Below are 25,766 nucleotides of genomic sequence, written 5' to 3' on the forward strand. Positions count from 1 at the left end.
TCACACACACACATACAGCTGGGTATCTGGGCATCACACACATACAGCTGGGTATCTGGGCATCACACAAGCTATTAAAGTAACACTGCAAAGCACTGAGTATCCAAACAGCACTACATAAATCAAGCTATACGCACATAAGTGATTTACGCACACAGCTGGGTATGAGGCTCAGAGGTGGGTATAATGCAGGAAATCATGCAGCAGAGAATGGCACATAGCTGGGTACCATGCACATAACAGGGTACACACACACATATACTATACGGCACCTTTATGATAAGGTATATGTCTGGAGAGGGGTACGTGATGGAGAAAATGGCAGAACGTGCAAGGGTAGAAGGTGCCTGGTGCCCACCCTGTGACCTCAGCATATTCTTCACGGAGTCTGAGTTCAGGTCAAAGTGGAAGCCCTCCGATATCTGCAGCGAGAGAGAGATCAGAGCATCAGCGAAGGGTAGCTCCATGTATACCCTATATACTGGCACGGTATATGCCTGGCTCCTTATCAGTGATGGAGCTGCCATGGCACCCAGCCAGCACCCAGCTATAGGATTCTGTAATCCAAGCTCTCGAGGTGCCTGGCACGGAATTTGTCTGTTCAGCGCCAGGGGAACCAGCCGGGGATTCCTAGGCCTAATAGCTGTATCCCTGGGGTCTGTACATTCATTTTTACATTTGGATTAAATTAATGTAAATATTAAGAGCTGAGTGTGTAATCCCATGTTTCTATAGTTTCTATCAGTCTTGCTTTAGCTGCCATTGTCTCTCAGGAAGCCTGGCCTCAAGCTTCCTAACTGCCTCCCACAGTCATCCTATTGTGTTATATTACAAGTATAAAGAAGCTCCATCATTCCCCTAATTTCTTGCTGCATCTCCGACTATAGATACAGGAAGGATAATAAATGTTGGGTAACTAACTCAAAGCAGCCAATATGTCAGTACTGTGACCCAGACATGGTTATCCATCACATACCTTTCTCTTTTCTTTAGCATCATAAAGAGCCATAACCCCAAATATGGGCTCGATTTCTATCTCAAACCTAGCAATGGAGAGAGAGATAGGGCAAGGGTTAGTGTATATGGGCACATACTAGGGCATATATGTACACTGAATCTGCCAGGCATATAAACACGCCCACTGCGCCCTATGCAAATGCATAAAAACTAAACATGATATCCCCCATATATAATAACTGGCACTAAGTTTCCCCAGCAGCGGTAACTCATAGCAACCAATAAGATGTTTGCTTTGAAACAGGTGACCAGTAAATACTACCTGCTGACTGGTTGCTATCTGTCACTGCACCTGGGCAAACTTAGGGGCATATTTATTATAATGTGCAAGCCAAGTACACCATAGCAACCAATCAGATCTTTGATATTTTTTCTAACTCGGTGACTGTTCAAATCTAATTGCTGATTGGTTGCTATGGGCAACACCACCGTTGATGTTAGCTAACACACTTAAGTGGCTTTTTTTACATAACCCCTTAAGACTTGTGGCATATGCAGTGTTTGCTCAGCCAGTGGACATAAATACCCAAAATCCCACAGACTAGACCTGTCTCCAGTGGAAATTGCCCGTGACCCATATGGTCATAGGTATAAAAACACAGATACAGAGAAGGGCAGTTCTGCGCACAAGGCAAGCTATAACCCCCCAACCAATGGCTAAATGCTAGGAGGGCACGAGGGCAGGCTTAGCCAGTGCCAGGCCCAGAATTAATGGCGCCCAAGTCATGCCCCCCGTGCCACTGGTCAGTAAGTTGAGTGAGGCCTAACTTTTGCATTTTGCTAGACCTCAGGGAGCGACCAGATGGGAATACTCAGTACCGAGACCGTATCATACGCACTTCAGTGAGAGGAACTTCACGAGCAACCGGAACCCAAAGTGTTCTTTTGGCACCTCCGGAATGCTGGAACGTTCCACGGCTTCATCCTAGGGGTGAATAGAGAAAGGTTAATGGGGTGGTCCACCTTTAATTTAACTTTAAGTATGTTATAGAATGGCCAATTCTAAGCAACTTTTCAATTGGTCCTTATTTTTTATAGTTTTTGATTTATTTGCCTTCCTCTTCAGACTCTTTCCAGCTTTCTAATGGGGGTCACTGACCCCGGCAGCTATTGCTTTGTGAGGCTCCAGTTTTATTGTTATTGTTACTTTTTCAGGTCTCTCTCATGCAAACTGGCTGGATTACGGTTAAGGGGGGCTATTTGGTAGAGTCACCTCATCAGGAGCTGAGTAAAGGGCCAGGATTTGGGGGTGCCTGCCTTCTCTGCGTTGCTCCTGGTTAATCTGATCCGTCTCTTCAGAGGGTGCCCTTTCCAGAAGACCGGGAAGCAGGGGGTCCGGGGAGGAATTCTTCAAGTCGAAGATGCTTGAGGCCCAGCTCCCACGGGGGGTATCGTCCATAGAGACTGACGCACGCTTCTTGTCCTCCTGAGGAACAGACATGTGGTGTGTAATCAGCTTGATACCAACCCACAGCCCATTCACCCCAACTGTCAGCTCCTAGGCCTACCTGCTCCTCCTGAGCAGCCCTCTCTTCCTCAGCCTCATCCACTTCATACAGGTGTCGGCTCAAGCCCCTCTGGAGCTGCCTCTGGCGTTCCAACGTGATGGGTGAGTAGGCCGTGCTCAGCTCCTGGGATCTGCCCAACACAAAACTCACTGACAGGACTGCTTTTCCATAATTTCACTATTGCTTGCACTATAGCATAGCCTCCGACTCTGCAGCACACAGCGCTCTATCCGTTCTACATGGAGTATCAGTATGGCAGCACCATAGTCTGAATTCACTTATTCAAGAACTTCTACTGTCCCTGTTTTGTCATATTAATCTCTGTGTAACAAACCAAATTAGAATTACCTTCTCTGTACCAGCACCCAGTCATGCATGTAAACCTTCAGTGCTTCCCGCACTCGCGCATCCAACTTCCTGCAGTAGAAAATCAAGTTAAAAACATTTAATTCCTCCTGTCCCTGGGTCTCTGCAGTGGGAGGGGCCAAATGTATGTCCCATAGCCCCCTCCTGTCTGTGTCACTGTATCACCCTGCAGTGGGAGGGACAGACTCCGTGTCCCATAGCCCCCTCCTGTCTGTGCCACTGTATCACCCTGCAGTGGGAGGGGCAGACTCCGTGTCCCATAGCTCCCTCCTGTCTGTGTCACTGTATCACCCTGCAGTGGGAGGGACAGACTCCGTGTCCCATAGCCCCCTCCTGTCTGTGCCACTGTATCACCCTGCAGTGGGAGGGGCAGACTCCGTGTCCCATAGCCCCCTCCTGTCTGTGTCACTGTATCACCCTGCAGTGGGAGGGACAGACTCCGTGTCCCATAGCCCCCTCCTGTCTGTGTCACTGTATCACCCTGCAGTGGGAGGGACAGACTCCATGTCCCATAGCCCCCTCCTGTCTGTGTCACTGTATCACCCTGCAGTGGGAGGGGCAGACTCCGTGTCCCATAGCCCCCTCCTGTCTGTATCACTGTATCACCCTGCAGTGGGAGGGGCAGACTCCGTGTCCCATAGCCCCCTCCTGTCTGTGTCACTGTATCACCCTGCAGTGGGAGGGGCAGACTCCGTGTCCCATAGCCCCCTCCTGTCTGTGTCACTGTATCACCCTGCAGTGGGAGGGGCAGAATCCATGTCCCATAGTTCCCTCTTGTCTATATCAACGTCAGGTCAGACATATTTTACCAGTGCCCCCCTGCCTGAGTCCCTCACCCCTCCTCTGGTGCAGCCGGCTCTATAGTGCGACATTCTCTGGGCTCATATAGAATCTCAATATCATCAGGAGGAACATCATAGAGATCTCTGATGGCCTCGCACTCAGCATCTGGGGGGTGACTGGAGAGGTACTCCTCAAAATCCAGGGGTTCTACTACATCAGACAAGGGCACCTGAAATAATAAGGGAAACAGAAATATAAATGGAGAAGAAGAGACAATACAGAGAGGATAAAGAAACTGTACACCGAGAGAAACATCATCAGCATCAACAGCATATAAATGGGCAGGGGGAGCAAGAGCAAGCGTAGGGGAGAAGTAGGGAAATGAAGGAAGGATGCCCCCAGCAGGGGGAGCAAGAGCAAGCGTAGGTGAGGGGAGAAGTAGGAAAATGAAGGAAGGATGCCCCCAGCAGGGGGAGCAAGAGCAAGCGTAGGGGAGAAGTAGGGAAATGAAGGAAGGATGCCCCCAGCAGGGGGAGCAAGAGCAAGCGTAGGGGAGAAGTAGGGAAATGAAGGAAAGATGCCCCAGCAGGGGGAGCAAGAGCAAGCGTAGGGGAGAAGTAGGGAAATGAAGGAAAGATGCCCCAGCAGGGGGAGCAAGAGCAAGCGTAGGGGAGAAGTAGGGAAATGAAGGAAGGATGCCCCCAGCAGGGGGAGCAAGAGCAAGAGTAGGCGAGAAGTAGGGAAATGAAGGAAGGATGCCCCCAGCAGGGGGAGAAAGAGCAAGCGTAGGCGAGAAGTAGGGAAATGAAGGAAGGATGCCCTCAGCAGGGGGAGCAAGAGCAAGCATAGGCGAGAAGTAGGGAAATGAAGGAAGGATGCCCCCAGCAGGGGGAGCAAGAGCAAGCATAGGGGAGAAGTAGGGAAATGAAGGAAGGATGCCCCCAGCAGGGGGAGCAAGAGCAAGCGTAGGTGAGAAGTAGGGAAATGAAGGAAGGATGCCCCCAGCAGGGGGAGCAAGAGCAAGCGTAGGTGAGGGGAGAAGTAGGGAAATGAAGGAAGGATGCCCCCAGCAAGGGGAGCAAGAGCAAGCGTAGGGGAGAAGTAGGGAAATGAAGGAAGGATGCCCCCAGCAGGGGGAGCAAGAGCAAGCGTAGGTGAGGGGAGAAGTAGGGAAATGAAGGAAGGATGCCCCCAGCAGGGGGAGCAAGAGCAAGCGTAGGGGAGAAGTAGGGAAATGAATGAAGGATGCCCCCAGCAGGGGGAGCAAGAGCAAGCGTAGGCGAGAAGTAGGGAAATGAAGGAAGGATGCCCCCAGCAGGGGGAGCAAGAGCAAGCGTAGGGGAGAAGTAGGGAAATGAAGGAAGGATGCCCCCAGCAGGGGGAGCAAGAGCAAGCGTAGGCGAGAAGTAGGGAAATGAAGGAAGGATGCCCCCTGCAGGGGGAGCAAGAGCAAGCGTAGGGGAGAAGTAGGGAAATGAAGGAAGGATGCCCCCAGCAGGGGGAGCAAGAGCAAGCGTAGGCGAGAAGTAGGGAAATGAAGGAAGGATGCCCCCAGCAGGGGGAGCAAGAGCAAGCGTAGGGGAGAAGTAGGGAAATGAAGGAAGGATGCCCCCAGCAGGGGGAGCAAGAGCAGGCGTAGGGGAGAAGTAGGGAAATGAAGGAAGGATGCCCCCAGCAGGGGGAGCAAGAGCAAGCGTAGGGGAGAAGTAGGGAAATGAAGGAAGGATGCCCCCAGCAGGGGGAGCAAGAGCAAGCGTAGGGGAGAAGTAGGGAAATGAAGGAAGGATGCCTCCAGCAGGGGGAGCAAGAGCAAGCGTAGGCGAGAAGTAGGGAAATGAAGGAAGGATGCCCCCAGAAGGGGGAGCAAGAGCAAGCGTAGGGGAGAAGTAGGGAAATGAAGGAAGGATGCCCCCAGCAGGGGGAGCAAGAGCAAGCGTAGGGGAGAAGTAGGGAAATGAAGGAAGGATGCCCCCAGCAGGGGGAGCAAGAGCAAGCGTAGGGGAGAAGTAGGGAAATGAAGGAAGGATGCCTCCAGCAGGGGGAGCAAGAGCAAGCGTAGGGGAGAAGTAGGGAAATGAAGGAAGGATGCCCCCAGAAGGGGGAGCAAGAGCAAGCGTAGGGGAGAAGTAGGGAAATGAAGGAAGGATGCCCCCAGAAGGGGGAGCAAGAGCAAGCGTAGGGGAGAAGTAGGGAAATGAAGGAAGGATGCCCCCAGCAGGGGGAGCAAGAGCAAGCGTAGGGGAGAAGTAGGGAAATGAAGGAAGGATGCCCCCCAGCAGGGGCAGAAGAAGGTGCCACTGACAGAACTCACCGACGCCTGACCCCCTCGCTTCTTGGAAAGCTGCGGAGAGCCCCCATACTCCCGGGCCACTTGCTTTCGAACCTCTGCAGCCACTGTCCTGGAAATACAAAAGCAAAGCCTTAATTGCTCTCTGACCCCGGCAGCCAAATCCTGTTGCCCTGTGAGGCTACAATTTTACTGTTATAGTTACTTTTTATTATTCAGGCCTTTCCTATTCATCTTCTGTTCTCTCATTCAATCCAATGCCTGGTTGCTAGGGTACAGTAGTCCCTAGCAATCAGAAAGCTTCGGAAATGCTGCTGAACAAAAAAAAGCCAATAACTCTCCTAAAAAAAATCACAAATGAAGACCAATCAGCTTTGCAGTATGGGTAAAGAAAGCAACGTTCTGATTGGCTGCCATGGACTAATACCCTAGAAATATAAATCCCACCCCTTGGACACAACTGACATGTATTCACGTGCACTCTCGCACAAGCAAACACACACACACGTGTAACCTGGAGCTCACACTCCCACTGTCTCTGTGCGCACACCACTTTCCCGGCCCAGACAACCCGTTCCCCATCCTGTCTGTCCGCATTCCCCGGGATAGCACCACAGCCGGCTGCCCAGCCTTCCCTTTCTGTAAGCCTTGTTTTGTTTCGGGCCCTTAGGGGCCCTTGTTCTGTGCCATACTCCGTGCATAACACAAGGGGCCAACCCTTACTTCTAAGCAACCTTCCAACATACTCATTGCTTTTCAATGCAGTGTCTTTATACCCTCCTCACTGCTGGTTCTGACTCCTGAAACAGTGTAGCAGAAGCCAACTAACGGTGGCCACACATGGGCCAATAAATGCTTCCAATGATGGACAGAGTCGGCAGCTTACCTGCCCGTGTATGGGGCCTTCCGACAGAGCTGCCCAACTGATAGCTGCCCTGAAACTCAGAACTGACTTGCTGCTACATTGCTTCACGAGTCAGACCTAAATAAGGGCAAGTGACAGGTACTCATGTGACTGTCTCTACTTCCTGGCAGAACCCCAGCGACAGGTACTCATGTGACTGTCTCTACTTCCTGGCAGAACCCCAGCGACAGGTACTCATGTGACTGTCTCTACTTCCTGGCAGAAGCCCAGCGACAGGTACTCATGTGACTGTCTCTACTTCCTGGCAGAACCCCAGCGACAGGTACTCATGTGACTGACTCTACTTCCTGGCAGAACCCCAGCGACAGGTACTCATGTGACTGTCTCTACTTCCTGGCAGAACCCCAGAGACAGATACTCATGTGACTGTCTCTACTTCCTGGCAGAAGCCCAGCGACAGGTACTCATGTGACTGTCTCTACTTCCTGGCAGAACCCCAGCGACAGATACTCATGTGACTGTCTCTACTTCCTGGCAGAAGCCCAGCGACAGGTACTCATGTGACTGTCTCTACTTCCTGGCAGAACCCCAGCGACAGGTACTCATGTGACTGACTCTACTTCCTGGCAGAACCCCAGCGACAGGTACTCATGTGACTGACTCTACTTCCTGGCAGAACCCCAGCGACAGGTACTCATGTGACTGACTCTACTTCCTGGCAGAACCCCAGTGACAGGTACTTATATGACTGTCTCTACTTCCTGGCAGAACCCCAGAGACAGGTACTTATATGACTGTCTCTACTTCCTGGCAGAACCCCAGCGACAGGTACTTATGTGACTGACTCTACTTCCTGGCAGAACCCCAGCGACAGGTACTTATATGACTGTCTCTACTTCCTGGCAGAACCCCAGCGACAGGTACTCATGTGACTGACTCTACTTCCTGGCAGAACCCCAGCGACAGGTACTTATATGACTGTCTCTACTTCCTGGCAGAACCCCAGCGACAGGTACTTATGTGACTGTCTCTACTTCCTGGCAGAACCCCAGCGACAGGTACTCATGTGACTGACTCTACTTCCTGGCAGAACCCCAGCGACAGGTACTCATGTGACTGTCTCTACTTCCTGGCAGAACCCCAGCGACAGGTACTCATGTGACTGTCTCTACTTCCTGGCAGAACCCCAGCGACAGGTACTCATGTGACTGTCTCTACTTCCTGGCAGAAGCCCAGCGACAGGTACTCATGTGACTGACTCTACTTCCTGGCAGAACCCCAGCGACAGGTACTCATGTGACTGTCTCTACTTCCTGGCAGAACCCCAGCGACAGGTACTCATGTGACTGTCTCTACTTCCTGGCAGAACCCCAGCGACAGGTACTCATGTGACTGTCTCTACTTCCTGGCAGAAGCCCAGCGACAGGTACTCATGTGACTGTCTCTACTTCCTGGCAGAACCCCAGCGACAGGTACTCATGTGACTGACTCTACTTCCTGGCAGAACCCCAGCGACAGGTACTCATGTGACTGTCTCTACTTCCTGGCAGAACCCCAGCGACAGATACTCATGTGACTGTCTCTACTTCCTGGCAGAAGCCCAGCGACAGGTACTCATGTGACTGTCTCTACTTCCTGGCAGAACCCCAGCGACAGATACTCATGTGACTGTCTCTACTTCCTGGCAGAAGCCCAGCGACAGGTACTCATGTGACTGTCTCTACTTCCTGGCAGAACCCCAGCGACAGGTACTCATGTGACTGACTCTACTTCCTGGCAGAACCCCAGCGACAGGTACTCATGTGACTGACTCTACTTCCTGGCAGAACCCCAGCGACAGGTACTCATGTGACTGACTCTACTTCCTGGCAGAACCCCAGTGACAGGTACTTATATGACTGTCTCTACTTCCTGGCAGAACCCCAGAGACAGGTACTTATATGACTGTCTCTACTTCCTGGCAGAACCCCAGCGACAGGTACTTATGTGACTGACTCTACTTCCTGGCAGAACCCCAGCGACAGGTACTTATATGACTGTCTCTACTTCCTGGCAGAACCCCAGCGACAGGTACTCATGTGACTGACTCTACTTCCTGGCAGAACCCCAGCGACAGGTACTTATATGACTGTCTCTACTTCCTGGCAGAACCCCAGCGACAGGTACTTATGTGACTGTCTCTACTTCCTGGCAGAACCCCAGCGACAGGTACTCATGTGACTGACTCTACTTCCTGGCAGAACCCCAGCGACAGGTACTCATGTGACTGTCTCTACTTCCTGGCAGAACCCCAGCGACAGGTACTCATGTGACTGTCTCTACTTCCTGGCAGAACCCCAGCGACAGGTACTCATGTGACTGTCTCTACTTCCTGGCAGAAGCCCAGCGACAGGTACTCATGTGACTGACTCTACTTCCTGGCAGAACCCCAGCGACAGATACTCATGTGACTGTCTCTACTTCCTGGCAGAACCCCAGCGACAGATACTCATGTGACTGTCTCTACTTCCTGGCAGAAGCCCAGCGACAGGTACTCATGTGACTGTCTCTACTTCCTGGCAGAACCCCAGCGACAGATACTCATGTGACTGTCTCTACTTCCTGGCAGAAGCCCAGCGACAGGTACTCATGTGACTGTCTCTACTTCCTGGCAGAACCCCAGCGACAGGTACTCATGTGACTGACTCTACTTCCTGGCAGAACCCCAGCGACAGGTACTCATGTGACTGACTCTACTTCCTGGCAGAACCCCAGCGACAGGTACTCATGTGACTGACTCTACTTCCTGGCAGAACCCCAGTGACAGGTACTTATATGACTGTCTCTACTTCCTGGCAGAACCCCAGAGACAGGTACTTATATGACTGTCTCTACTTCCTGGCAGAACCCCAGCGACAGGTACTTATGTGACTGACTCTACTTCCTGGCAGAACCCCAGCGACAGGTACTTATATGACTGTCTCTACTTCCTGGCAGAACCCCAGCGACAGGTACTTATGTGACTGTCTCTACTTCCTGGCAGAACCCCAGCGACAGGTACTCATGTGACTGACTCTACTTCCTGGCAGAACCCCAGCGACAGGTACTTATATGACTGTCTCTACTTCCTGGCAGAACCCCAGCGACAGGTACTTATGTGACTGTCTCTACTTCCTGGCAGAACCCCAGCGACAGGTACTCATGTGACTGTCTCTACTTCCTGGCAGAACCCCAGCGACAGGTACTCATGTGACTGTCTCTACTTCCTGGCAGAACCCCAGCGACAGGTACTCATGTGACTGTCTCTACATCCTGGCAGAACCCCAGCGACAGGTACTCATGTGACTGTCTCTACTTCCTGGCAGAACCCCAGCAACAGGTACTCATGTGACTGTCTCTACTTCCTGGCAGAACCCCAGCGACAGGTACTCATGTGACTGTCTCTACTTCCTGGCAGAACCCCAGCGACAGGTACTCACTCATGTGTCTCTTGGCCACGTCCCCAATCAAGCCCCCTCCATTGAAGCCCCCCTAGGGCCCTCAGCAGTGACTCCAATATAAACTCAGGCGCAAGTCACAGGAACTGGGAGACTGAGCCCCCAGTGTGGGTGACAGGGGTGGGGGGTAGAATTAAGGTGTCTGACATTAACTGAGCTAATGCCGAGTAATCTGCAGCAATCATCTTAATTAGCTGCTAATTAGCCAAGGCTGTGGTGTGGGCTTAGTACCTCCCTGGTTTTAAAGGGATGAGGAAGCAGCCTTAATGTAAGCTTGCATTGGCTGGCAGTGGGCTGTGGGATTTGTAGTTGAACAACGTCTGCAAGGCAGTGAATTCTATACACAGAATCCCATATCCCCCCCAGCCAGCAGGAACGGCCCATGTTGGGGGGGGGGTTATTCTGTGCTGCACTCTGTCAGTTTTATGGCTGCTGCCTGGGCTGTGCCTTATAGGGATCTGGGTTTCATTAAGTGTCCCTCTCCCTTAGCATTTCCCTGTTACTGTGCCTCCATCTGTCCCTACAGACTGTAAGCTCCTGTGAGTAGGGCCCCCTGACCCTAATTTCACTGTAACCCTTGTTTGGTAAATTATTGTTGCTGCGTAACTGGCACTATAGAAATAAATACTAATAATGGTACCTACATACGTGTATGTGTGTGCGCCATTCCCATAATGCCTTGGCACCCACAGCCCTGGCACCCAGCTACAGACACCCAGGCAGCACCCTCTCTGTCTGTCAGCAGGGCTGTCTGGCAACTCGGCAGTTAACTCTCCCATTGCCCCTCCCTTCATACACCTGTTCCACCTGTTCTGCTCCAATTACTCACAGGTGCAACACACTCCCACAGTCCTGCACTCACCTCTCCCTCCTCCCACACTGACCAACTGCAACCCTGGGCCCCGCTGTCTGTCACTAACATCTGCCCTATCCCATAGCTCCCTCTGCCTGTGTCACTGTATCACCCTGCAGTGGGAGGGGCAGACTCCGTGTCCCATAGTCCCCTCCTGTCTGTGTCACTGTATCACCCTGCAGTGGGAGGGGCAGACTCCATGTCCCATAGTCCCCTCCTGTCTGTGTCCCTGTATCACCCTGCAGTGGGAGGGGCAGACTCCATGTCCCATAGTCCCCTCCTGTCTGTGTCACTGTATCACCCTGCAGTGGGAGGGGCAGACTCCATGTCCCATAGTCCCCTCCTGTCTGTGTCACTGTATCACCCTGCAGTGGGAGGGACAGACTCCATGTCACATAGCCCCCTCCTGTCTGTGTCACTGTATCACCCTGCAGTGGGAGGGGCAGACTCCATGTCCCATAGCCCCCTCCTGTCTGTGTCACTGTATCACCCTGCAGTGGGAGGGACAGACTCCGTGTCCCATAGCTCCCTCCTGTCTGTGTCACTGTATCACCCTGCAGTGGGAGGGACAGACTCCATGTCACATAGCCCCCTCCTGTCTGTGTCACTGTATTACCCTGCAGTGGGAGGGACAGACTCCATGTCCCATAGCTCCCTCCTGTCTGTGTCACTGTATCACCCTGCAGTGGGAGGGACAGACTCCATGTCACATAGCCCCCTCCTGTCTGTGTCACTGTATCACCCTGCAGTGGGAGGGACAGACTCCATGTCCCATAGCTCCCTCCTGTCTGTGTCACTGTATCACCCTGCAGTGGGAGGGACAGACTCCGTGTCCCATAGCTCCCTCCTGTCTGTGTCACTGTATCACCCTGCAGTGGGAGGGACAGACTCCGTGTCCCATAGCCCCCTCCTGTCTGTGTCACTGTATCACCCTGCAGTGGGAGGGACAGACTCCATCTCCCATAGCTCCCTCCTGTCTGTGTCACTGTGTCCCCCTGCAGTGGGAGGGGCAGACTCCGTGTCCCATAGCCCCCTCCTGTCTGTGTCACTGTATCACCCTGCAGTGGGAGGGGCAGACTCTGTGTCCCATAGCTCCCTCCTGTCTGTGTCACTGTGTCACCCTGCAGTGGGAGGGGCAGACTCCGTGTCCCATAGCTCCCTCCTGTCTGTGTCACTGTGTCACCCTGCAGTGGGAGGGGCAGACTCCGTGTCCCATAGCCCCCTCCTGTCTGTGTCACTGTGTCACCCTGCAGTGGGAGGGGCAGACTCCATGTCCCATAGCTCCCTCCTGTCTGTGTCACTGTATCACCCTGCAGTGGGAGGGACAGACTCCGTGTCCCATAGCTCCCTCCTGTCTGTGTCACTGTATCACCCTGCAGTGGGAGGGACAGACTCCGTGTCCCATAGCCCCCTCCTGTCTGTGTCACTGTATCACCCTGCAGTGGGAGGGGCAGACTCCGTGTCCCATAGCCCCCTCCTGCCTGTGTCACTGTATCACCATGCAGTGGGAGGGACAGACTCCGTGTCCCATAGCTCCCTCCTGTCTGTGTCACTGTATCACCCTGCAGTGGGAGGGACAGACTCCATGTCCCATAGCCCCCTCTGCCTGTGTCACTGTGTCCCCCTGCAGTGGGAGGGGCAGACTCCGTGTCCCATAGCCCCCTCCTATCTGTGTCACTGTATCACCCTGCAGTGGGAGGGGCAGACTCCGTGTCCCATATCCCCCTCCTGCCTGTGTCACTGTATCACCCTGCAGTGGGAGGGGCAGACTCCGTGTCCCATAGCTCCCTCCTGCCTGTGTCACTGTATCACCCTGCAGTGGGAGGGACAGACTCCGTGTCCCATAGCTCCCTCCTGTCTGTGTCACTGTATCACCCTGCAGTGGGAGGGGCAGACTCCGTGTCCCATATCCCCCTCCTGCCTGTGTCACTGTATCACCCTGCAGTGGGAGGGGCAGACTCCGTGTCCCATAGCTCCCTCCTGCCTGTGTCACTGTATCACCCTGCAGTGGGAGGGACAGACTCCGTGTCCCATAGCCCCCTCCTGTCTGTGTCACTGTATCACCCTGCAGTGGGAGGGGCAGACTGCAGACAAGGCATGCTGCAGACTGCGCCGGTTTCTATGTAGCCATACACAATGCGCCTAAAGCAATCGCCTGAAAGCATGCGCATTCTGTATGTGCAAAATGATTTATTATCCTGCGCTCGTCATGCACCCAGTGACCCGCAATATAATCACAGAGAAAAGAAACATTCTGGGAACACAAATCATTTAAAGGGGAAACAAAAATGGGAAGTTTAGCTTTACATTAACTGTCCTGGGGGGGGGGGGCAGGGGGAATAACTAATAGCGAGGATGGTAGGACGCTGGCAGCTGCTGGGCGACATGCTGCTTCATGCCGGGCTCCACCACTCATTCATTATCATCACTATCTAGAATTATGAGCAATATGTATGTAACCCTGTGTGTCTAGAAACACGGAATTTCACAGGTGGGGTCCCCCTTTTAAAGAGGAATTTTTCTCAAAATGGATGTATCGCTATCTATTCCCTATACAATGCTGGCTGTGAAGTGATGTGGAGTTTTGGCCAGAAGAGAGTTGGCTTCTGCTAAGCTGTGTCAGAGTCAGAACCAGCAGTGCAGAAGGGGCGAGGCAGACGCTGCTTGGCAATAATATTTACACATAATAATACAGACAGTGAGAGTGAGGAATGAATGGTTATGGGAAGCTGCTTAGAACTCTCATTCATTATGCCAAGAAAGGGGCGAATCTCCCCTTTAAAGTTGGCAGTTTATAAGGCGGGTGCTAGTAACCATTCCCTATCTCTCTCCTTATTCTCTTTATCCCGCCCATTCCAGCCATCCCTGATACATTACCCCGACTCCCCGGGCAGCACAGTGCTGCATTGTGTGCTCAGCTGGTATCAGTTGGCAGCGCCCAGCACAGCCGTACCCATACACACAGCCGTACCCATACGCACAGCCGTACCCATACACACAGCCGTGCCCAAACACACAGCCGTACCCATACGCACAGCTGTCCCCATACGCACAGCCGTATATTGAGTGTAAGCTCTGCAGGGCAGGATTCCCTTTTCCCAATGGTTCCCTCTCCTTGTATTGTATCTGTGCCCCTCTGTATATTAGAGTGTAAGCTCTGCAGGGCAGGATTCCCTTCTCCCAATGGTTCCCTCTCCCTGTATTGTATCTGTGTCCCTCTGTATATTAGAGTGTAAGCTCTGCAGGGCAGGATTCCCTTCTCCCAATGGTTCCCTCTCCCTGTATGGTATCTGTGTCCCTCTGTATATTAGAGTGTAAGCTCTGCAGGGCAGGATTCCCTTCTCCCAATGGTTCTCTCTCCCTGTATTATATCTGTGTCCCTCTATATATTAGAGTGTAAGCTCTGCAGGGCAGGATTCCCTTCTCCCAATGGTTCCCTCTCCCTGTATTGTATCTGTGTCCCTCTGTATATTAGAGTGTAAGCTCTGCAGGGCAGGATTCCCTTCTCCCAATGGTTCCCTCTCCCTGTATTGTATCTGTGTCCCTCTGTATATTAGAGTGTAAGCTCTGCAGGGCAGGATTCCCTTCTCCCAATGGTTCCCTCTCCCTGTATTGTATCTGTGTCCCTCTGTATATTAGAGTGTAAGCTCTGCAGGGCAGGATTCCCTTCTCCCAATGGTTCCCTCTCCCTGTATAGTATCTGTGTCCCTCTGTATATTAGAGTGTAAGCTCTGCAGGGCAGGATTCCCTTCTTCCAATGGTTCCCTCTCCCTGTATTGTATCTGTGTCCCTCTGTATATTAGAGTGTAAGCTCTGCAGGGCAGGATTCCCTTCTCCCAATGGTTCCTACTCCCTGTATTGTATCTGTGTCCCTCTGTATATTAGAGTGTAAGCTCTGCAGGGCAGGATTCCCTTCTCCCAATGGTTCCCTCTCCCTGTATAGTATCTGTGTCCCTCTGTATATTAGAGTGTAAGCTCTGCAGGGCAGGATTCCCTTCTCCCAATGGTTCCCTCTCCCTGTATTGTATCTGTGTCCCTCTGTATATTAGAGTGTAAGCTCTGCAGGGCAGGATTCCCTTCTCCTAATGGTTCCCTCTCCCTGTATTGTATCTGTGTCCCTCTGTATATTAGAGTGTAAGCTCCGCAGGGCAGGATTCCCTTCTCCCAATGGTTCCCTCTCCCTGTATTGTATCTGTGTCCCTCTGTATATTAGAGTGTAAGCTCTGAAGGGCAGGATTCCCTTCCCCCAATGGTTCCCTCTCCCTGTATTGTATCTGTGTCCCTCTGTATATTAGAGTGTAAGCTCTGCAAGGCAGGATTCCCTTCTCCCAATGGTTCCCTCTTCCTGTATTGTATCTGTGTGCCTCTGTATATTAGAGTGTAAGCTCTGCAGGGCAGGATTCCCTTCTCCCAATGGTTCCCTCTCCCTGTATTGTATCTGTGTCCCTCTGTATATTAGAGTGTAAGCTCTGCAGGGCAGGATTCCCTTCTCCCAATGGTTCCCTCTCCCTGTATTGAAAACTACTGTTTCGCTTCCAGTTTTAGAGAAAGAATGAGCTCCCAGCCGGACATCCTGTGGGAGTTTTACGGGAGCTGCCATACCCCCCCAGTGTTGGATAGAGGGGCATTTCCTACAGAACAGGAAGTGAAGGCAAGGAAAGGAAATAGATTTCTCCAAGCAGCTGAAAGGAACGGCTCTGCCCTACACTGGGATTATTTGGGGCGTATGTGGTAACAATGAGAAACAAGCTTTGATTAAAGGAGATATAAACCCAAAATAAACACTTGTGTCATTCCAACCAACTTCCCGCTCTGCACGGCTGCTTCTGACTCTGGAAACAAAGTAGCAGAAGTCGGCTCTCCTCCAGTAAATCTGATACAATGCTTCCCCAGTCAGAACCAGCAGTGCAGAGAATGTATACAGCCAAACAGGCACTGCTTTTGATAGCAATTACATTTAAAAATGACTGTAAACCAACAGAGAGGAGGCTTTACTTCCCCTTTAAGTACAAGTTCATTGAGTTATCTGGCTCCTTCATTATAGTTATTCACTGATCTCTCCCGGCAACATTGGCTGAAAGACACGTGCCACAAACACTGCGCCAATCATTAACTTGCTTTCATGGCCTTATCGGCGAGCTGAAGGGCGGCTATTACCCAATGGGCACGGCTCTACGAGAATAATACTCACAATAATACTCTGCCTTTCTACCGCAGGCTTTTGTTCTTAGTACATGTAAGCAACAGATACTGGGTTGTCATTGGACCAAAATACTCTCCTTGCAGCTTCTGCCTTGCACAGCAGCTCCATTGTTCCACTCCTATTCATACAAGCCTCCTTATATCCACCCAAAGCTCCCATTTCTGAGAATCTCCTTATACAATACCAACAGGGGACACAGGCCTGGTTTCATACTTATGGATCACAATGCATGCGACTGCAGCTGTTTAGAACTACAACTCCCAGCATGCCATAAAAGCCACATATGAATGCCCGGAGGAGCTGTAATAGGTGTGAGGGCCATTCGTCAGTTCAGTGAGGTGGGCCAAATTGGGATGATATAATCATGTGACCCCCAGGCCAATGATTGGGGTCCTAGGAAGACTTGTGGGTAGGGGGCTGCATCACAGCATATACAGGCTGATAGGAGGAGCCACAGACAGGCCCACAATAGGGGGATACAGGGAATTCTATAGACCAGGGGCCATATAATAGGAAAGGCATAAAAGTGTGAGTTGGGACGGGGCTTGGGGCGGGGCTTGAAGGGGAGTGGTTGGAGTTTGGAAGGATCAGGGTGAGACCAGATGACCATTGGCTTGATAATTGGGGCCCCCAAGGGGGCTGGGCCCTGCTAATTTAATAGTATGGGGCCCCATGGTTCCTGATGGTGGCTCTGTTTACAAATCTCAAAGGAGGTGGGACTTAACTAAATGTGGGTGGAGTTTAGGGTCATTTGGTTGTAACTGGGTGTGGCTGCATCAGATCAGGGGTGTGAAAAATATCCAAATTTAGCAATCGGGAATTTAGTAAGGTATTTTAATTGGAAAATTGGTATCTGATTTCCCAAGTGGGGCATTTCCTGGGGCATTCCAGCACTACATACACTATGGGGGTGTAGGGGGGGGCAGATACAGAAGGGTACATGGATATGGTACAAAGAGTAAAACCGGGGGCAGAGACGTACATATTTAATGGTGAGAGAGAGCTGAAGGGGCATTGGCCGGTTAGTAAATGAGCGGTAATGCGCTGCTGCTCTTGCTAAACTGCAACTGCCGCTACAACCCGTCCAACCGCAGTAAATCATGTGATCAAATATCTCCTATTGGCTCCTCAGTCTGGGAGACACTCACGTGGCCACATTCAGATCTATAGCCAAACAGAGCCACTGCTGAGCCTGAGCAGATCGGCCCGGGGGCCCCAATGAAGTTAGTAGCCAATCACACTGGTCGGTCGTTACACAGAGAGGCATGTCTGTAACTCTCAGCACCATGTGCGGCAATTATACCCCATGGCAGGGCTGAAACATGAGAGCGGCTGTGCCGGATTGTAACCCAAATACACAGGGAGGGAACGTTCATCCTCTGAATTATTTAGAGGGACACAGATACAATACAGGGAGAGGGAACCATTGGGAGAAGGGAATCCTGCCCTGCAGAGCTTACACTCTAATATACAGAGGGGCACAGATACAATACAGGGAGAGGGAACCATTGGGAGAAGGGAATCCTGCCCTGCAGAGCTTACACTCTAATATACAGAGTGACACAGATACTATACAGGGAGAAGTAACCATTGGGAGAAGGGAATCCTGTCCTGCAGAGCTTACACTCTAATATACAGAGGGGCACAGATACAATACAGGGAGAAGGAACCATTGGGAGAAGGGAATCCTGCCCCGCAGAGCTTACACTCTAATATACAGAGGGACACAGATACAATACAGGGAGAGGGAACCATTGGGAGAAGGGAATCCTGCCCTGCAGAGCTTACACTCTAATATGCAGAGGGGCACAGATACAATACAGGGAGAGGGAACCATTGGGAGAAGGGAATCCTGCCCTGCAGAGCTTACACTCTAATATACAGAGGGACACAGATACAATACAGGGAGAGGGAACCATTGGGAGAAGGGAATCCTGCCCTGCAGAGCTTACACTCTAATATACAGAGTGACACAGATACTATACAGGGAGAAGGAACCATTGGGAGAAGGGAATCCTGCCCTGCAGAGCTTACACTCCAATATACAGAGTGACACAGATACAATACAGGGAGAGGGAACCATTGGGAGAAGGGAATCCTGCCCTGCAGAGCTTACACTCTAATATACAGAGGGACACAGATACAATACAGGGAGAGGGAACCATTGGGAGAAGGGAATCCTGCCCTGCAGAGCTTACACTCTAATATAGAGAAAGCAGGGTGTACAGCCCAGGATAGGGTTCAGGAGGGGAGACCAAGCCAGGCAGAGACAGCACAGAGAGATACAACAGGAGGGCCGGCTGTGCCCCAGCACGTGGGTATTATCCCATTCGGCCCGACACAATGGGCCCCTCTCCCCTGGGGCTGACAGGACACAGACTGCGGCTGCTGATTCTATAGGAAGTGTCAGCTCCTCCTGTAACAATAACAGGACGCAGGGGGTGCGGGAGAGGAACTTGGGAGGAAGGGAGGGAGCTCAGCACTTCCATAGGGTTACTGGTAATCACAACTGTGACTAACGTAGAATTTCACTTATGTGTGTGTGAGAGTGTGTTCCATTTCACTAATATTGCAAATGTATTATACCCCGCCCCCTTATTCCAGTAACCCCTCCCCTGAGTGCCTAATTGTCCCTGTAATCCCGCCCCTGTGTGCCTTAATGTCCCTGTAATCCTGCCCCTTAGTGCCTTATTGTCCCTGTAACCCTGCCCCTGAGTGCCTTAATGTCCCTGTAATCCCGCCCCTGAGTGCCTTATTGTCCCTGTAACCCCACCCCTGAGTGCCTTATTGTCCCTGTAACCCCACCCCTGAGTGCCTTAATGTCCCTGTAACCCTGCCCCTGAGTGCCTTAATGTCCCTGTAATCTCGCCCCTGAGTGCCTTATTGTCCCTGTAACCCCACTCCTGAGTGCCTTATTGTCCCTGTAACTCTGCCCCTGAGTGCCTTATTGTCCCTGTAACTCTGCCCCTGAGTGCCTTATTGTCCCTGTAACCCCACTCCTGAGTGCCTTAATGTCCCTGTAATCCCGCCCCTGAGTGCCTTAATGTGCCTGTAATCCCGCCCCTGAGTGCCTTATTGTCCCTGTAACCCTGCCCCTGAGTGCCTTATTGTCCCTGTAACCCTGCCCCTGAGTGCCTTAATGTCCCTGTAACCCCGCCCCTGAGTGCCTTAATGTCCCTGTAACCCCACCCCTGAGTGCCTTAATTTCCCTATAATCCCATCCCTGAGTGCCTTATTGTCCCTGTAACCCCACTCCTGAGTGCCTTAATGTCCCTGTAATCCCGCCCCTGAGTGCCTTAATGTCCCTGTAATCCCGCCCCTGAGTGCCTTATTGTCCCTGTAACCCTGCCCCTGAGTGCCTTAATGTCCCTGTAATCCCGCCCCTGAGTGCCTTATTGTCCCTGTAATCCCGCCCCTGAGTGCCTAATTGTCCCTGTAACCCCGCCCCTGAGTGCCTTATTGTCCCTGTAACCCTGCCCCTGAGTGCCTTATTGTCCCTGTAACCCCGTCTTTGGTGCCAATACCCCAGGGGAGAGGGACAGTGCGGCGCTTGTGTAGTACAGACAGTTGTTAGGAGCAGATGGTATCAGGGAGAGGGGGTGTATGAGGGCAGATGAGGGGCAGGGACGTGGGACCCAAGTGAAACTGTACCCCCCTGACAGACAGACCATATGCTGCGCGTATCTATGACACCCCCCTCAGTACATAACAGAGCAGATAGTATATATTATATTACATTAAATACACATTATATTCAGTTCCCATTAGTAGCATGGGATTATCCCCTTACAGAACAGAACAGCTAGAATCCACAGACTGAAACTTTTACTAAACTACAGTTCCCATAATCCTCTGCCCCCTGCTCGACAGAGCAGAGCCACCAGGAATACATAAGAACTAATCTGGGGCCACAGGGGATCCAGCGCAACATAAGCATCTCATTTACTTACATATGAAACCAGGGGTGACTCCCACCCACTGACCATCTCTCTGTCACTGCTGTACCTGTGTGTCCCCTCTCTGTCACTGCTGTACCTGTGTGTCCCCTCTCTGTCACTGCTGTACCTGTGTGTCCCCTCTCTGTCACTGCTGTACCTGTGTGTCCCTCTCTGTCACTGCTGTACCCGTGTGTCCCTCTCTGTCACTGCTGTACCTGTGTGTCCCCTCTCTGTCACTGCTGTACCTGTGTGTCCCCTCTCTGTCACTGCTGTACCTGTGTGTCCCCTCTCTGTCACTGCTGTACCCGTGTGTCCCTCTCTGTCACTGCTGTACCTGTGTGTCCCCTCTCTGTCACTGCTGTACCTGTGTGTCCCTCTCTGTCACTGCTGTACCTGTGTGTCCCCTCTCTGTCACTGCTGTACCTGTGTGTCCCTCTCTGTCACTGCTGTACCTGTGTGTCCCCTCTCTGTCACTGCTGTACCTGTGTGTCCCCTCTCTGTCACTGCTGTACCCGTGTGTCCCCTCTCTGTCACTGCTGTACCTGTGTGTCCCCTCTCTGTCACTGCTGTACCTGTGTGTCCCCTCTCTGTCACTGCTGTACCTGTGTGTCCCTCTCTGTCACTGCTGTACCCGTGTGTCCCCTCTCTGTCACTGCTGTACCCGTGTGTCCCCTCTCTGTCACTGCTGTACCTGTGTGTCCCCTCTCTGTCACTGCTGTACCTGTGTGTCCCCTCTCTGTCACTGCTGTACCTGTGTGTCCCTCTCTGTCACTGCTGTACCTGTGTGTCCCCTCTCTGTCACTGCTGTACCTGTGTGTCCCCTCTCTGTCACTGCTGTACCTGTGTGTCCCTCTCTGTCACTGCTGTACCTGTGTGTCCCCTCTCTGTCACTGCTGTACCTGTGTGTCCCCTCTCTGTCACTGCTGTACCCGTGTGTCCCCTCTCTGTCACTGCTGTACCCGTGTGTCCCCTCTCTGTCACTGCTGTACCTGTGTGTCCCCTCTCTGTCACTGCTGTACCTGTGTGTCCCCTCTCTGTCACTGCTGTACCTGTGTGTCCCTCTCTGTCACTGCTGTACCTGTGTGTCCCCTCTCTGTCACTGCTGTACCTGTGTGTCCCCTCTCTGTCACGGCTGTACCTGTGTGTCCCTCTCTGTCACTGCTGTACCCGTGTGTCCCCTCTCTGTCACTGCTGTACCCGTGTGTCCCCTCTCTGTCACTGCTGTACCCGTGTGTCCCCTCTCTGTCACTGCTGTACCTGTGTGTCCCCTCTCTGTCACTGCTGTACCTGTGTGTCCCTCTCTGTCACTGCTGTACCTGTGTGTCCCCTCTCTGTCACTGCTGTACCTGTGTGTCCCCTCTCTGTCACTGCTGTACCTGTGTGTCCCTCTCTGTCACTGCTGTACCTGTGTGTCCCCTCTCTGTCACTGCTGTACCTGTGTGTCCCCTCTCTGTCACTGCTGTACCCGTGTGTCCCCTCTCTGTCACTGCTGTACCCGTGTGTCCCCTCTCTGTCACTGCTGTACCTGTGTGTCCCCTCTCTGTCACTGCTGTACCCGTGTGTCCCCTCTCTGTCACTGCTGTACCTGTGTGTCCCCTCTCTGTCACTGCTGTACCTGTGTGTCCCCTCTCTGTCACTGCTGTACCTGTGTGTCCCTCTCTGTCACTGCTGTACCTGTGTGTCCCCTCTCTGTCACTGCTGTACCTGTGTGTCCCTCTCTGTCACTGCTGTACCTGTGTGTCCCCTCTCTGTCACTGCTGTACCTGTGTGTCCCTCTCTGTCACTGCTGTACCCGTGTGTCCCTCTCTGTCACTGCTGTACCTGTGTGTCCCTCTCTGTCACTGCTGTACCTGTGTGTCCCTCTCTGTCACTGCTGTACCTGTGTGTCCCCTCTCTGTCACTGCTGTACCTGTGTGTCCCTCTCTGTCACTGCTGTACCTGTGTGTCCCTCTCTGTCACTGCTGTACCTGTGTGTCCCTCTCTGTCACTGCTGTACCTGTGTGTCCCTCTCTGTCACTGCTGTACCTGTGTGTCCCCTCTCTGTCACTGCTGTACCTGTGTGTCCCTCTCTGTCACTGCTGTACCTGTGTGTCCCTCTCTGTCACTGCTGTACCTGTGTGTCCCCTCTCTGTCACTGCTGTACCTGTGTGTCCCCTCTCTGTCACTGCTGTACCTGTGTGTCCCCTCCCAGTCACCGTTGCACCTGTCTGACTGTCCCCTCCCAGTCACTGTTGCTCCTGACTGTCCCCTCCCTGTCACCGCTGTACCTGACTGTGTGCTTTCCCCCTGTCACTGCTACACGGGATTCAGTAAAGCCCCCACGCCAGGTTACCTGTTGATTTTCTGTGCAAAGGCCCTACGATCCGCCGTAGCCATCCCGCAGCGAACAGATCCCCAACTCCAACTGCACCGGCAGGACAGGACTCATCTGAAGCAACGGGACCCGCCCCCTGTAGGATCCGCCTCCTTTGCAAGGAGTGTCTCCGCCTACTGTCTGGGTACTGTCAAACAGCTCCACCTTGCGTGAATGTGCTGTAACTGCAGCCTCTGTATATTACGCTATGGGAAGCAGCGGCCTCTTGAGGATATGATCGGGTACTGCAGATTCTTTATTGTGCGCTGTTTGCTGCATCTTCCTACCAAAATGATGGAAGGTGTTGTGACTGTAGTAACTAAGTTTGCTTTATCCTGAAAAACGCGTTATTCATTTATTCTTCGTTAAAATACGAAGAATCTCCTGCAGGTAATGCGACCTTCACAGCAAGGCTGCCAGGTGACATCTATCCCTGGGGGGTGTCCATGGTAATTATAAAGGGACCAATTGAGCCTATGCACAGTTCCATAACTGTCATTCATTCATGGCCAAGTATAGTCACCCAGGGCCACTTTAAGGTACCAGTGGGCTCAGGGCACAGATGGCTGCCTAGTATTCTACCCTGGCACAGCAGTTTTGCTCCACTGCCGGGCTCTCTTCTGGCCCTTACCTTGCACAATTTAGTAGAATTTTCCTTACGGAACTCCATAGCAGTGTGGTAACTGCTCTGCGCTGGGCCCCCCTACAAAAAATTCTTTAGAAGGGCCCGGTGGAAAGTAGCAGACTCTCCCAGCCCGCTGCCCTGGGGTCCCTGGAGGAAGCAGACCCTTCAGTCACTGGGGACCTGGGGGACCTACAAATTTCTTTTTGGAGAAAGCACTGACTGCCCCAAGAACTATGTGATAGAAATACCCATGTGAAATGGTCTGTACTTACTGACGTAGGCACGATCCCCCGGGGGTGCTACCCTGGACCGACCGCTATGGGAGCAGATATTGGGGTGCCACAAGATAGAAAGCAAAGACAATATAATAGCCGCATTGTAGAGCTCTTCCAGTTGACTAAATAAAGAGGTCTGCCATCTCTGTAGGATATTTCTGTCTGCTGGTGAGGCCTGGGCACATGCCCTTTTGCCCATTTATTAACACGGCCCTGCTCTCACCCATTACACTAAGGATGTATAGTTGCCAAATGTCCCTACATTTCAGCAATGGTTCCTGTTGTTTGCTCTCTGTCTTTGATTTTGACCAGCTGCACAGAAGCAGGGTCAGACTGGGCCACCAGGAAAAAACCTGATGGGTCCCGGCGGCTCAGACCTGATCCCCACAGGGCACCCCACCAGCCCAGCAGACCAGCCTGCCCCTCTCCCATTGTGCGGACTCATTCCCAGACTTGTGCATGCATGCTGGCAGCGAGGGGAGGGATGAGAGCGCAAGAATAAGCCCCACTTTTACCATAAAGAAGCAGGCTGTGGGGGACAAGGGCATGGAATAGCGCCCCCCCCCCCCAGCATTGCACCCTACATACATGCCTCTTCTGCCTACCCCTAGTTCCACCGCTCCTCCAGTCTCCCTTCCCCATCGCTCTGCAGGTAAGTTTCATTAATGCGCTCGGGGGAGGGGGCTGGACGGATGGAGGGGCCCCTGAGGCAGAAACACTGGTGGGCCCTGTACCCCCTAGTCTGACCCTGCACAGACACATTTCACCTCTCACTTCACACTTACTGTCACTTTACACACCTACATAAACTCTAACACCATCCGAGTTACCCTGACCTTATGTCTCCCTTTTAGATTGTAAGCTCTTGCGAGCAGGGCCCTCCCCCTAGTGTCTCCGATCCTCATCCAATGTAACTGTAACCCATTTTTGTGTATTGTTTATATGTACATGTTAACTGTTATGTCTTTTGTACCCCTCTATTCTGTAAAGCGCTGCGTATATTGATGGCACTATATAAATAATAATAATAATAATAACATTTCACTCCCCCAAGCCCAGCCCCTTTTGCCACCAGCGAAACGCACCTTTCCATTTCTGGGCACCCCTGTGCCACATGGTTCCTGCCTGCAGTACCCCCTGTACCCCACTAATGGTGGCCCAGATTATGATATCTTGCAGCAAAGTATCTGGTATGAGAATTAAATGCCAGACTGTGAAACTGTATGTTCACTGTATATACCCATTTACTGTACAGCGCTCTATAAATACATGATGGTAATAGTAATGGGCTGCCCCCCTTGGCCCACTGCAAGGAGAATGCATTTTTTTTTAGCAGCTATTCATTTCATAGGGGGGGGCACCTTAGGTCTAGTGTTTGCTTTAGAATGTTTGACGTGTCCCAGAGCCATGAGGAACGCTAAATATTTACATTTTTATATGCGCCTCCCGTAGCCACAGGCTCCCCCTGCTGGTGCAAGTGCATGGTGCAGGCAGTCGCAAGCTACGGAAGGAATTTCCCCCAAGTATTAACCCCTCTGAGAACAAAATATTCTTGGAAAGAATATTTTCCAGTACACGTTGATCCAGGGACCGGTCCGATTGCCATCTTGGGGTCAGGAAGGAATTTTTTCCCCTCTGCGGCAAATTAGAGAGGCTTCAGATGGGGGTTTTTGCCTTCCTCTGGATCAACTAGTAGTTAGGCAGGTTATATATAGGCATTATGGTTGAACGTGATGGACGTATGTCTTTTTTCAACCCAACTTACTATGTTACTATGTATGTTACTATGTTATTATGGCTTATTAGCAGTTCATTTTGATGCATCCTGTACCCATACCTAGTGCACTCTTACCTCCCAGTTTGTGCCTGTATGTTACCCAACCACTTAGACTGTAAGCTCTACGGGGCAGGGACCTCCTTCCTACTGTGTCTCATACCACATGGCACTTATTCCCTGTGCATTTATATATATTTATTGTATTTATTATAACACTTGCCCTCCCTGTGTGTAATTGTGTATATTGTAAGATTGTACAGCGCTGCGTACCCTTGTGGCGCTTTATAAATAAAGTTATACATACATACCCAAACTGTTTTCAGTGCAGTCAATGATTCTGTTTTGAAGGGGATTCTGGGAGATGTAGTTCAGAAAGTCGCAGGTTCCAGGTCCCCTTACAGGTGCCTAAGGTTAAAGTTTCTACAATTTGAATTCCAACA

At 51.9% G+C, this 25,766-nt stretch overlaps 1 protein-coding gene across 4 annotated transcripts in view; it reads right to left on the reverse strand.

Moving 5' to 3' along the window:
- dock6 (dedicator of cytokinesis 6) overlaps positions 1-22,739 on the reverse strand; it is a 77,936-nt gene extending 55,197 nt beyond the window's left edge. For all 4 annotated transcript variants that reach the window (XM_031899435.1, XM_031899434.1, XM_031899433.1 and 1 more), the window contains exons 1-9: positions 22,629-22,739; positions 5,986-6,073; positions 3,728-3,903; positions 2,874-2,942; positions 2,526-2,655; positions 2,231-2,443; positions 1,857-1,942; positions 977-1,043; positions 273-422 (exon numbers count right to left, since the gene is read on the reverse strand). In XM_031899435.1, coding sequence (XP_031755295.1) covers positions 273-422; positions 977-1,043; positions 1,857-1,942; positions 2,231-2,443; positions 2,526-2,655; positions 2,874-2,942; positions 3,728-3,903; positions 5,986-6,073; positions 22,629-22,672 — 1,023 coding nt within the window. In that variant the 5' untranslated portion in view covers positions 22,673-22,739. The remainder of the gene's footprint in view (positions 1-272; positions 423-976; positions 1,044-1,856; positions 1,943-2,230; positions 2,444-2,525; positions 2,656-2,873; positions 2,943-3,727; positions 3,904-5,985; positions 6,074-22,628) is intronic.
- Positions 22,740-25,766: the final 3,027 nt, after the last annotated feature.

This window comes from Xenopus tropicalis, chromosome 3, assembly GCF_000004195.4.
Source record: "Xenopus tropicalis strain Nigerian chromosome 3, UCB_Xtro_10.0, whole genome shotgun sequence".
Lineage (NCBI taxonomy): Eukaryota > Metazoa > Chordata > Amphibia > Anura > Pipidae > Xenopus > Xenopus tropicalis.